Source organism: Nyctereutes procyonoides, unplaced genomic scaffold, assembly GCF_905146905.1.
Source record: "Nyctereutes procyonoides isolate TBG_1078 unplaced genomic scaffold, NYPRO_anot_genome, whole genome shotgun sequence".
NCBI classification, from domain to species: domain Eukaryota; kingdom Metazoa; phylum Chordata; class Mammalia; order Carnivora; family Canidae; genus Nyctereutes; species Nyctereutes procyonoides.
Genome location: NW_026575140.1, coordinates 79061310 through 79075285, shown reverse-complemented (window position 1 = coordinate 79075285; position 13976 = coordinate 79061310). Strand labels below are relative to the sequence as shown.

Sequence of the window (13976 nt, the reverse complement as noted above, 5' to 3'; positions counted from 1 at the left end):
AGCCTGCTTCTCCCTCTGCCTATGTCTCTGCCTCTCTCTGTGTGTCTCTCATGAATAAATAAATAAAAATCTCAAAAAAAAAAAAAAAGTAAGTGTACTACATCTGCCTAAACTTGAGCTCTTTTCTCTTCCTATCCAGCAATATGGCAATTAGAAGAAAATCATTTGGGTTATTGAAAAATAAAGAAGCTGCATATTATTTGCACATGTATGTCCTCTTCAGTGTATTTGCACTATGACTTGTATAAATAAACATGCTTCCCTTCTACAAGTCCAAAGTATAGTGGCTAGAGAATTACACTCTTGCTACTAAACCAAACCACACGGAAAGAGAACCCCAACTTAATTCTTCTGATTCCAAAATTATCTTTCCACTAAAATATACTCTTTTCAAATAGCTTACATGTTTCCTCTATGCTGTCCTATCTGCTCTTCCAAAACCTTCCAGCTCCCTTTTCCCTAAACCTAAACCTTTCCTCTTTCCAGTTTGACCCACGCTCTAGGCCCTGTATACTACACATTCCCTCTCAACCGGCTACTATTATGGAAAGGAACTTCACTTATACTAACTTACTTACTAAGATATAAGTGATGAGTAATGACTTAATGCTAAGATTGCAAATACATTTGTTAAATATCATCTTCTTTCCATCCCACATCCATGGTAGGGATCACCGATTGATTAAATAACATTTAATATAAATAAACAAAACATTGCTTTGTTTTTATTTTAAAATAGATTCTTAGGTATGAGAGTGAAGATAAAAAAAGGTGCAGGTCCTATGATAAAAATAAGAAGCCAAATGGTTGACTTGGTGGTAGGAGACGCAGGAATGTGGATCAGAGAGTTAAACTGTGAGGGAGTATTAGAGAGACGATGTAAGAAAAGACCATGAGCATCTCTCCATTCCCTCTTAAATTGCAGGAGAGCTTCTAGGGATACTGATGTTACCACTTCAGGTATTTGTGGCAGTTGTAACACTCCTTATTCAGGGGCCGGCAAGTAATCTATTTTTCCACATTAAAACCCAATTCTGGGGGGATCCCTGGATGGCTCAGCAGTTTAGTGCCTGCCTTCAGCCCAGGGTGTGGTCCTGGAGTCCTGGGATCGAGTCCTGGGATTGAGTCCTGAATTGGGCTCCCTGTCTCTGCCTCTCTCTCTCTCTCTCTCTCTCTCTCTCTCTCTGTATGTCTCTCATGAATAAATAAATAAAATCTTAAAAAAAAAATTATGCCTTTTTCCATTGGGTTCAGTTGTCAACAAATTATCTTTTTACTCCATCTCCCCACATTCCAAAATCCAGTCCATTTCACTCTCTCGACTACACTAGACCAAGACCAAGTTAGGATGTATTATCTCTACCCATGATGCCAGTTTAACTTGCACAAACTCACAAAAACAGAGTGACCCTTAGTAGCTTCAAGGAATTTTAGATATGACCAAGAACTTGCCTTCTAAAGTTAAACAGATCTGGGTTGGATTCCAGAAACAAGCTCTAAAGACGTAAATAATTTAATGTCTCTCAGTTGCCACTGATTCATCATTAAAATGAAGATGATACCTACCTTGTAAGAATGTTGAGAGAATTAAAATAAATAGTAAATGTAAATGACTTGGGACAATGCCTGGTACATGGTAAGCTCTTAACAAATATTATTTAGATCTTGATGATGGTGGGATGCCAGGGTGGCTCAGTGGTTGAGTGTCTGCCTTTGGCTCCAGGACATGCCCCCAGGTCCTGGGATCGAATTCTGCATCAGGCTCCCAACAGGCTCCCTCTGCCTCTGTCTCTGTCTCTCTCTGTGTGTCTCTCATGAATAAATAAATAAAATTTAAAAAAAAAAAAGATCATGATGATGGTGACTGCCTTAAGAAATTACAAGAAGGAAGTAATTTTCCCAAAACAAGTCCATTTCTCTTTGTTGACATTAAATTCAATCAGCCTTTCAAAATCAGAACTCAGTGTCCCACATTTAGATTAACCTCCAGATCACTCCGATCTCCAGGAAGTTTATAGTTGTTTTGAGCTCCTCATATATATTTTGTGTCCAAGAAGAAATATCAGAAAAGAAACACCAGATGTACCATCTCCATGCATGCTGCAGCTGGAACTTTCTTAGTAGGGCCAACATCATCACATGGGCAAGGGCCACCTAAGCCAAACACCATTTCTGCATAGCACCTAAGACCTTTTCTCTAAGAGACACTTGGGAGAAGTTCTAGGATACTCATTTCATTTTCTTTTTATTTTTTTTTTAAAGATTTTATTTATTTATTCATGAGAGACACATGGATAGAGGGAGAGGCAGAGACACAGGCAGAGGGAGAAGCAGGCTCCATTCAGGGAGCCAGATGTGGGACTCGATCCTGGATCTCCAGGATCATGCCTTGGGCTGAAGGCAGGCGCTAAGTCACTGAGCCACCCAGGAATCCCCTGCTCATTTCATTTTCTGTGTTAAAAGTTCAGGTCACCAGAACTTGACTGAGGTTGAGAACAATAGAGAAGCAAGTAGTAGAGCAAGTATTAGAATAGACAAGTAGTTTGGGCTACTTTGTAGGTCTTCTTAATCAGGCTGCTACACTGAAGCAGCTCTCAGATTCTCAGGCTCTGCCCCTGCTAATCTGGGGGGGCAGGGAGGTCAGTGCTCCAGGGGACCCAGAAGGTCTTTTTGCCTTCTCCACAGCTTCTTCATGGCCATGATCGCTTCCTTGTTTCTCAGGGTATAGATGGCAGGATTCAGCATGGGAGTGACCATCGTGTACAGCACAGAGACCACCTTGTCCATAGGGAAGGTGCGAAATGGTCTTGCATAGATGTAGACACAAGGCACAAAGATTAAGGTCACTACGGCAATATGAGAAGCACAAGTGGATAGGGCTTTGCTGCGGCCCTCCCAGGAGTGGCCTCGGAGCATGACCAGCAGTGCCGTGTAGGATCCCAGGAGCACCAGAAAACACATCAGGGTCACCAGGCCATTGTTAGACACCATCAGAAGCTCTAAGACAAAGGTATCTGTACAGGCCAATTTGATCAGCTGAGGCACATCACAGTAAAAGTTGTCCAGCTTGTCAGGCCCACAGAATGGCAGCTGGATAGTCAGTCCAACCTGTACAATGGAGTGGATGAAGCCCCCCACCCAGGAGGCTACCATGAGGAGCCCACAGACTGTCCTATTCATAATAATCCTGTAGCGCAAGGGCTGGGAGATGGCAATATAGCGGTCAAACGCCATCACAGTCAGCAGGAAGATCTTGATGCCCCCAATGAAATGGAAGAAAAAGAGCTGAGTCAGGCAGCTACCAAAGGAAATGATGGGGTTGCCTGAGAGCAAGTCAACCAGCATCCTAGGTGCCGTGATGGTAGAGTAGCAAAAGTCTAGGAAAGAAAGATTGCCTAAGAGAAAATACATGGTTGTGTGGAGGCGTGGGTCAGAGGTCACTATGGCCACAATAAGGAGATTTCCCATTACAGTCATAAGATACACAGCTGAGAAGACAATGAAGAAGAAGAACCGGAGCTCCCATACCTGAGAGAGCCCCAGGAGGACAAAGTCTGTCACCTGGGTATGATTTGCTGGATTCATCTGCTTGATATGACCTGGTAAGTGGACCTGCTGAGGAAAGCAGACATATTCATCGTGGGATCCATCAGCTTCTCTGCAATAATTTCCCCTACCCTGTCTGGGAAATTCTCCCCATCTCATTTAGTATAAGACAAATGTTTTAAGTAATTCTATAGGAAACCAAGTACTTGGACATCATATACTGGTGCAATCAAAATCCAAGTATATAAAACTCAGAGTAACACTGATACTATTTATAATTCATGTAAATCAAAAATAGTCCTCAAAAGTGGAGAACTGATATGCAGAGAAAACAAAACAAACAAAACTTCTACCCTGGGAGTGACTCTCACTTCTCCCAGTAGCCAGCTGCACAAACAGGGACAATCTTTGAAAATTCTCTAAGACTCATACTCATTTCCCTCATCTAGGATGTACATTAGCTAAAATGCCTGCAAGGTCTCCTGTAGTCTAATATTTTATAACTATAGGTGACCTTTATTAAGAAAACCCAAAAAAATCCCACTGGCCAAATATTTGGACATAATAAGGGTTGTGAACTACTGTTTCTCTAAAGCCAGATAAGAAAACATGTGGTACAAGGAGCTTCGTATCCAGGGGCTGCAAGAAACCCAAAGAAACTACGGTCCCCAGGGAAATACAGGGAAGGGCAACTAAAATATTGAACCCCCCCTGAAAAGTTTGCATGTCACTGCTAATTTGGGGTATATCATCCAAAGACTAATTTCTTATTCATATGAGAAGCAGCAAGAGAAGGCCATAAATATTAACTGAAGGTAAAAAAATCACTAGTTAAATGCAAAACCTGCCTCAACCTTTGAAACCTTAAAAATAGAAAGGATGTTTTTATAGAGTTAAATATTTTTTCAAAGATACTGAGAAAGCTGGCTATTTGTAAGAATTCTATAATTAATCTCTTCATACTGTTTAAGAGAAATGTGAAATCATTCCACACTTAATTTTAAGTATGACTTTTCAATTATATTTTCCTTCCTTAGTTCTTTCTTCATTCAATATGCTTTTATTAAGCATCTTCTATTTACTAAGCACTACATTAAACACTAAGGATTTAAAAAAATAAGACACAAGTGATCTAATGTGTCATACTCTGCATAGGACCTTCACCCTGACACCTGCCCACCCCCCACCCCCCGTTTTGTCATTTTGTATGTAGCACCCCCACACACACACTATGATCTAGCACACCGAGCTACTTCAAGTTACTCAAACTTGCCAGGTTCACCCCATGCTTCCCTGATCTTCTTTATTAATCTCCACTTTATCTTATTTTAATGAAATCTTTTTATTTTATCTTAATTGTAATGATTTTATCTTATCTTATTTTTATTGATTTGATCATCATTTTGTCTCATCCTCATGTTAATGAAATGTCTCAAATACACAAAGTTGGGATTTCCGGTTGTACCTAAAACATGTGAAGAACTTGGAAATCAATATTCTTACCCTTGAAGCAAGAAAAAGCCAAGAAAAATGAAAGGCGATGACTCTTCTCGGAGCCATTAGAGAACAGAAGGTCACAAGGCAAAACACTCCCTCAAAGCCTGGAGACACAAGGGAAGCAAGGGAGAATCATAGCAAAGACCCGCCTATCTGATGCAGGACCGCTGGAGTCAAACACTGGCAAGAGCCCTTAAATAGCAATTTTGACAAATTGTGGGAATCTGAGTATAGACTAGCATAGTAGCCCAAGACTCCTGGGAGCTGCATTCATAGGGAAACCTCACACTTTCAAGGACTCTATCTCCACAGTGAAGAGTGAAAAGAGATACTCTCCTGGCACTAGCAGTGTGGAACTGGCCTAGGTGATTTTCCATAAAAAATACTTATTCTTGGGGTGCCTAGGTGGCACAATTGCTCAAAGCGTCTGCCTTTGGCTCCAGTCATGATCCTAGGGTCCTGGGATGGAGCCCCAGGTCCAGCTCCCTGCTCAGCAGGGAGTCTGCTTCTCCCTCTCCCTCTGCTGCTCTCCCTGCTTGTGCTCTCTCTCTGTCAAATAAATAAATAAAATCTTTTAAAAAAATACCTATTCTCTAGGATAGAAGATATTACTAGAGCCATCTCCCACCTGGGAAAAGGACATTTCTCCCACTTCAGCACCCTATAGCCTTGCTGTGTTGAGTAAGTGACAGGCAGGGCTAGGTAGGGAGAGATAGATAGGGGCTATGTGATCAGGCTCACAGAAATTCCAAAAATGTGGAGGTGAAGGAAACCAGAGATGAGGGAACACACCAGACCACCTTGGCCTAGGTGTGTGTGGGAGGAGGAAGGTGTCTTTTTTTTATGACAGTCCCCTGTGACCAACAAAGGATAACCAGACTCCAAAAAGATAGATGTTATCACCTAGTCCTTACTCAAAACAAGATTATCACAAGAATGATGAGGCCACAAGCTCCCTGGTCAATTCTAAATAAAAGACTGCCAGTGGAGCTCCTATAGGCAACGCTGTGGGGAGCCTTCCCACTTCTGAGAGCTTTTCTTGTATCCTGGCTTAATAATCTTCCATCGCTTTACTCTCATTTGTCTACAAGATTCATTTTTCAACTCCATGAAACAAGAACCTAGCTCTCTTGCTTCAGTGTCAACCTAAGGGTGTGAGTGTAGGACACAAGCCCACTAAAGACTGAAGTTTAATCACAAGATTATAGAATGCTTCCCTCCCTCGGGGACCTCACCTCCATGTCAACTGGGCTCCAGTGCTGATGAGGGGAGCAGAAGGCAAGCTGAAGACAAAGCACAGGCTGACACCTGCAACCTTCACCCCCACCCCAATTCCTGGATGGGATAGTGAGGTGGCATTCCTCCAGGAAGCTCCCAACTGTCTTAATGTTAATGCCTTGCTAGAGCACAAAACAACCTTAATTTGACAATGGCAAGGCTGGTCTCCTGTGAGTCTTCTTTAACATATGAAAATCCTTCTGAAACCTCTGTTTTCGTTACCTCCCCCAAATATATAATCAGTCACCCCCACAACCCTAGCACAGCAACCCTTCTGCCCACAGGTCCTGTCTCTGTGCTTTAATAAAACCATCTCTTTGTGCCAAAGACATCTCAAGAAGTCTTTCTTGGTCATGGACCCCGGACCTTATCCCACCAAATCTCACCTGCGTTCCAAAACTACATCAATGTGATAACAGTGGGTTACAGCTAAAGCAGCCACAAGGTACAGACTCTCTAAGAACAAGTACTTAAGGATGCCTAAAGGCAATGCGGAAGACCACAGAGTAACTTGAAACCTTGACTCCTGCATCTACTAGCCAGATTCACATAAATTCTCATATTAAGATTTCTTTACCTCATTTCCTATTATTATTATTCCTACATTCCATGCTTGGTTTTCAACAAAAAAGTCACAAGGCATGTAAAAGGCAAGCAAAAGCACAGTCTGAAGTGACAAAGTAAGCACTAGACTCACAGATAGTAGAATTACTGAGTAAAGAAGTTGAAACAGTTATGATTAATATGTTACAGGCCCCAACAGAGAGAGTGAGCTACCTGCAAGAACATGTTGGTTATGTAAGGAGAGTGATGGAAATTTTATAAAATTATGAGAGTGAAATTCTGGAAGTCCAAAACACTGTAACAGAATAAAGAATGGCTGTGATGGGTTCATCAGTAGGAGGGACACAGCCAAGGAAAATACAAGCAAGCTTAAAGATAGGTCAGCTGAAATGCAAGCAGAAATGCAAATGATTGAAATGGCAGAGATAAACAGAACAGAGCATCCAAGAACTTTGGGATATAGTTCTAAACGGTGCAATATACACACAATTAAAATACCACAAGGAACAACAAAATGAAGTATAAGAAGTCCCCGAAATAAAAATGGGTGAGAATATTCTAAAAATCATGATATATACGAAGCCACAGATCCAGGGAGGTCACAGCACACCAAACAGAATACCAAAAATTTTTAAAACTATACCTACATATGATGTAGGAAAGATATTAGGGTTTGAAGCCAATGGCCCAGAAAGAATTCTTGAAATGTCTTTGGTGCAAAAAGGTGGTTTTATTAAAGCACAGGGATGGACCGGAGGGCAGAAAGAGCTAAACCAGGGTCATGAGGAGTGGCCCATTATATACTTTCAAGTTGGGAGGGGGTCATGGAGAGGGTAAGTCTCTAAAAAATTTTGGAAGCACGGTGTCCAGGACCGTAAGGGGACTAGCTATTGTTGGGAAGAGGTCATTTATTACTGTCTAATCAAATTTTAGTATGAAACCTTTCATATGCATATCAGTGGGTCATATGCTTGGGGAATGATTGCCAACATGTATCTTGAGAAGGTAGAGATAAAGGAAGTTTCCAAAGGAATTTTTATGTGTTAAAGTAGACAGACTCACAGGATCCTGGGGGTTGGGCTAAGATTGTCTTTTGCCCTTAGCAAAGTATGAACATCAAGCAGTTGAGTCCCTAGAGGAAGGTCACTTTGCCTGTTTCGAGGACTTATAATTGACTTATAAATTGACTATAGGTTGTAAGGAAATTTAATTTTTCTTTTGCCTTTGTTTCCCACATCAGGTACATCATAGTCAACAACAGAAAACCAAAGACAAGGAGAAAAATCTTGAAAGCAGTCAGAAGGAAAAATTTCTCAACAAGAGAGGAACAAAAATTAAGAATTAGAGTGCAAGCCTTGTCAGAAACCAAGAAAGCAGGAAATAAGTAGGCTGATTGATACATCTAAACAAGTATTGAAAGAGACAAAAAGAGCACCAGCCTAGAATTCTAAATCCAGCAAAATTATCCGTTAAGCATTAAAGAAATACAGACGTTCCTCCAGCAAATTCCAGCTGAAAGAATTCATCATTAGCAGACCTGCCTGACAAGAAATGTTAAAAAGAAGTTCTTTAGGGAGAATGAAAATGATGTTGATCGGACACTTGCGTAGAGTAGACATAAAAAAAAGGAAGAGTGTTAGAGAAAGAATAAATGAAGATAAAATAACTTTTTAAAATTCTTCTTATTCTTAAGGGAAAACTAAGAATGCATTGGGTGACGGATAACTAAAGTTAGGAGTTAGTAAAAGGAATGGTATCAATGTCATAAGAGATGGGATTGTGTTCACTCGCTAGGGCTGCTATAACAAAGCACCCCAAATTAAGTGTCTTAAACAGCAAAAATGTATTGTCTCAGTTCTGGAGGATGAAGTTTCAAGATCAAGCTATTGGCAGGATTGGTTCATTCTGAAAGACGTGAGGAAGAATCTGTTTCTTGCTTCTCACCTCACTTCTGGTGGATTGCTGGCAATCTTTGGTATACCTTAGCTTGTAGAACCATCACCTACATCCCTGCCTTCATCTTCACACTCCATTCTCTGCAAGTGTGTGCTTCAGATTTTCCCTTACAAAAAAACACCAGTCATTGCAATAAGGTCAGTCCTAAAGATCTCATTTTAGGTTGATTTCCTCTGTAAAGGAGCTGTGTTAAAATACAGTCACATCTGAGACATTAAGGGTTAGAACTTTAACATAGAATGGGGAGAAGGGGTGAAAAATACAATCCAAACTGAGAGAGAGGAATTGGGAATACTCTTGATGAGAAGGACAAAGGCAAAAGAAATGTAGATAAAATTGAATTTCCTCAAATCCTGCATCCCACTGATAAATTCCCGAGATATGCAGAGTGTGATATTCCTCCAGAAACTCATTGCTGCCTTAATGGTAATACCTTGCTAGAGGCACAAAGCAACCTTAGCTTGACAATAGCCAAATCTCCAGGATACTGTAAATCCTTTTTTAGCATGTGAAAATCCCTTTAGAGGGCACCCAGGTGGCTCAGTGGTTGAGTGTAGGCCTTTGGCTCAGGTCACAATTGGGGGGGGAGGGCTGGGATCAAGTTCTGCATAAGGCTCCCTGCAGGGAGCCTGCTTCTCCCTCTGCCTATGTCTCTACCTCTCTCTGTGTCTCTCATGAATAAATAAATAAAAGCTTTTTTTAAAAAAAAGAAAAGAAAATCCCTTTAAAAACGTCCTTATTTAAATAAATAAATAAATAAATAAATAAATAAATAAATAAAAACTTCCTTATCTCTACTGCCACTACCACCACCCCCAACATAAAAATATATAATCAATCACTACTCACAATCACAGTGCAGCTGTTTCTGCCCCCTGGTCCTGTCCTTATGCTTTAGTAAAAACACCTTTTTGCATTGAAAAGGTCTCAGGAATTCTTTCTTGACCATTTCCACAGTGGCGCCACAGCACTCTGACCTATAGATGCAACACAATCTCAACCAACATCCTGGCAAGCTATTTTATAGATATCAACAAGCTGATTCTAAAATTTATGTGAAAAGCAAAAAGCTTAGAACAACCAACAGAATATTGAAGAAAAATAATGTTGCATGACTGACACTACTGATCTCGATACTTACTATAAAGTTACCATAATCAAGGCATTATGATATTAAATATAGAGAAAAATAGAAATATAGGTCAATAGATTATGATTGTCCAGAAAAAAATAGACAACTGATATTTGTCAAAGAAGCAAAGGAAACTCAGTGGGGAAAAGGTTGTCTTTGCAATAAATGATGCTGGAATAATTGTGCATCCATATACACAATGAAATTGTACACAGATTTCATACCTTTCATGAAAATTAACTCAAAATGAGACATAGGCCTAAATGTAAAATTCACGCTGTAATATTTCTACCTTCCAAAAAAGGAAATTTACTTAATTTTGAGTTTGGTGATCAGTTTTTACATGCAACAGCAAAAATATAATCCATAAAAGAAAAAAATTATAAATTAGACTTTCTTAAAATTAAAGACTTCTGCTCTACAAAAGACACTGTGAAGAAAATCAGAAGACAAGCTCTAGCTGGAATAAAATATTTGCAAAACATGTATCTGGTAAAAGATCCGAACCCAAAATATACACAGAGCTCATATAGTGAACAATAGGAAAGTAAACAATCCAATGAAATGGGCAAAAGATCTGAACAGCTGTCTCACCAAAGAAGATATACAGGTTGCATAAAAGCATATTAAAAGATGCTAACCATCATTGGTCATTAGGAAATTACAAATTAAAACAATAACCAAAAAATACACCTACACACATCTACTAAAATCACTATTTTTTTTAAGTTGATAATATCAAACGCTGTTTACAATGCAGAGCAACAGGAGATCCCATGTGTCGCTGGTAGGAATGCAAAAAGACACAGCTATTTAGGAAGGCAGTTTGGCATTTTCTTCCAAAGCTAAACATTGTCTTGCCATACAATTCAAGGGTTGAACTCTTTGGTATTTATCCAACTGATTAGAAAATTTATATCCACAGATAAATATCTATAGCAGCTGTATTCAAAATCACCAAAATCTGGAAGCAAAGGAGTTCTCCTTCAAGGAATGAACAGATAAACAAACCAAGTTGCATCTGTATCATGAAATATTATTATTCATTGATAAGAGGAAAGGAGCTGTCAAACCACCCAAAAAAAAAGAAAGGATGAATCCGAAGTGCATGTTACTAAGTGAAAAAATCTGGTCTGAAAAAAACAGAGATTATGATTCCAATTATATAACAATCTGGAAAAGGTAAAACTATAGATAGAGATGATAAAATGCTCAGTAGTTGCCATGCTTGTGGGGAGAGGATGTTGAATAGGTGAAGTACAGGGGGGCAGTGAATCCACTGTTTGATATGTGTTAGTGGATACAGAATACTCTGCATTTGTTAAAACCCATAAACTTTAGATTATAAAAAATGAACCTTAATGTATGCGAATATTTTTTTAAAAAATTTTAGGAGGGGGATCCCTGGGTGGCGCAGCGGTTTGGCGCCTGCCTTTGGCCCAGGGCGCGATCCTGGAGACCCCGGATAGAGTCCCACGTCGGGCTCCCGGTGCATGGAGCCTGCTTCTCCCTCTGCCTGTGTCTCTGCCTCTCTCTCTCTCTCTGTGTGTGACTATCATAAATAAATAAAATATTTATAAAAAAAAAAAAGAAGAAGAAAGAAAAATGTAATCTTTAAAAAAAAAAAATTTTTTTAGGAGGTCATGGGATCCCAGGGTGAAAAGCACAATGTTACAAGACAATCTAATTGTATTGCAAATGTATGAAACAACCTCACTGAGGAGGGTGAGAGAAAAAAGTACTGATCTAAGTGATTTTGGAGACAGGTACAGTCAGTAGGGCTAAAGAGCATTGTACTCTAGGTGATAAGAGTAGTTTTCCATGGAGATAAGGATGACAATTCTGGTAGCACTATACATGTATATAGGAGCTGAACAACTAAGCAAATGAATGACAATGCAAAAAGCCAAGTTTCTCACTGTTGGAGTATAAACTTACAGATAGGCAAGAAAAAAAAAAAGCCTAGAATGACCCATGTTATAATGGACTAGAGTTGGAGGCATCAGGCATCAGTAAAACTCATGCTTATCTAATAAAGATTAAGATGGTTACATATCAAAATATTTATATATATATATATATATATATATATATATATATATATATATATATACATACATACACGGGTAAGTAAACACATATATATATCCTTGGTCTGTGAGCATAAAATACCTGAAAGGGATGACATCCCATAGCGAAAGCACGCATAGCACTCACATCTTGGTTTCTATTGCAGTCACTATTAAAAGGAACCAGGACTTCTTAGAGAAATAGTGGATTCTGGGACTAGGGAAGGAAAATGCAAGAGGAGCCTGGAACACTAGTAAAAGAAAGTATCAAAGCACTCAAAAAAGTTGATGAAATATGTGAAAAGGACACAGGAGTAAAATAAACAAACTCTCAGTGGCCAAAGCTGAAACAATTCCTGCAACAAAATAAGGTAGCATTGGATTATAATCTAAGGCATAAGATAAATATCCATATTATAAATATATGATTGAATAAATAAATGAGGGAGAATAAACACACCTGCCTGAGAGAAGAATTCTAAATAATTTAGGTAGATTCTTTATCCTCAAGGAGGTAAACTCCTTAAGTGTAAATTACACACAGTGAGTCACTATCAAGGTATGAAAGTGAGAAAAAAATAGTTTCAAATGGAGAAAAGCTGAAAAACACTTTTATAGTGACATCAACAGTGAAGTTATGTTGATATGTTTTCTTAATATTTGTGACATTTATATCACATACATGATAGGATGTCATAACAAAGTACGATCTATTTCAGAAAAGTAATGATGGTTTAACATTTACAAAGCAGACACTGTGAATTATCATATTAATAGGATAAAAGAAAAAATGATACGATCATTTCAACTGATATGGAAAAAAGCATTTGGCAAACTTTGACATCTGTTCATAACTATTAGAAACAGACATATTTTCAACCTCATAAAAGATTCTTACAAACAATCTATGCTGAAATCTTGACTACTTTCATCTAGGTCAAGAACAAAGGAAAGTTGGCCCCTTTTATCAGTATAAAACAAATGAAAAACATAGAGAGTGGAAGGGGGCAGCCCTGGTGGCTCAGTGGTTTAGCGCCAACTTTGGCCCAGGGTATGATCCTGAGGTCCTGGGGTCAAGTCCCACATCGGGCTCCCTGCATGGAGCCTGCTTCTCCCTCTGCCTGTGTCTCTGTCTCTGTCTCTGTCTCTCTCTCTCTGTCTCTTGTGAATAAATACAATCTTTAAAAAAAAAAAAAAAAGACTGGAAGGAAAGAAGTCAAATTGTCCCTGTTCACAAACGACATAATTGTTCATGGAGAAAATCCTAAAAAAATTTACAAATTTTAAAAAACCATTATAAGAAAAATGCTTTAAAAATATACTTTAAAAAAAACCACTTTGAGATTTATTCATCTAACAATATAGTTTCAAAATATCTAAGAAAAACATGTTATAATTACAAAAAAAAAGTAAATAGTAAGTCCAGATGTGAGAAACTGCCAAATTATGTAAGCAAAATATATATAATGCTACAGAGAATTTGAATGACATCACCTAATCAGCTTAAACTAATAAATTTATAAAGCAGTGTACTCCCCAAGAGAGAAAGTGACATTCTTTTCAAATACCTATGTGTTTTCCCCCAAATTGTCTAAATATTATATCATAGAAAAAAATTCAAGAATTCAATAAATTCTTAATGACAGAATTTATGCTATATTATTAGAAATTAGTGGAAAGGGGATCCCTGGGTGGCTCAGTGGTTTGGCGCCTGCCTTTAGCCCAGGGCGCAATCCTGGAGTCCCGGAATCGAATCCCGCGTCAGGCTCCCACCATGGAGCCTGCTTCTCCCTCGGCCTCTCTCTCTCTCTCTCTCTCTCCTCTGTGTCTATCATAAATAAATAAATAAATCTTTAAAAAAAAAAAGAAAGAAAGAAATTAATGGAAAAGTAGGCAAAACAAATAATCCCCTAAGAAATTTTGAAATATCTTGT

At 38.9% G+C, this 13976-nt stretch overlaps 1 protein-coding gene across 1 annotated transcript; it reads right to left on the bottom strand.

Annotated features, from left to right (window-relative positions):
• Positions 1–2640: 2640 nt before the first annotated feature.
• Positions 2641–3585, bottom strand: LOC129497855 (olfactory receptor 4D5). The gene has a single exon (XM_055307051.1). The coding sequence runs from the start codon at positions 3583–3585 to the stop codon at positions 2641–2643; it is 945 nt and encodes a 314-aa protein (XP_055163026.1).
• Between the last annotated feature and the right edge of the window lie 10391 nt (positions 3586–13976).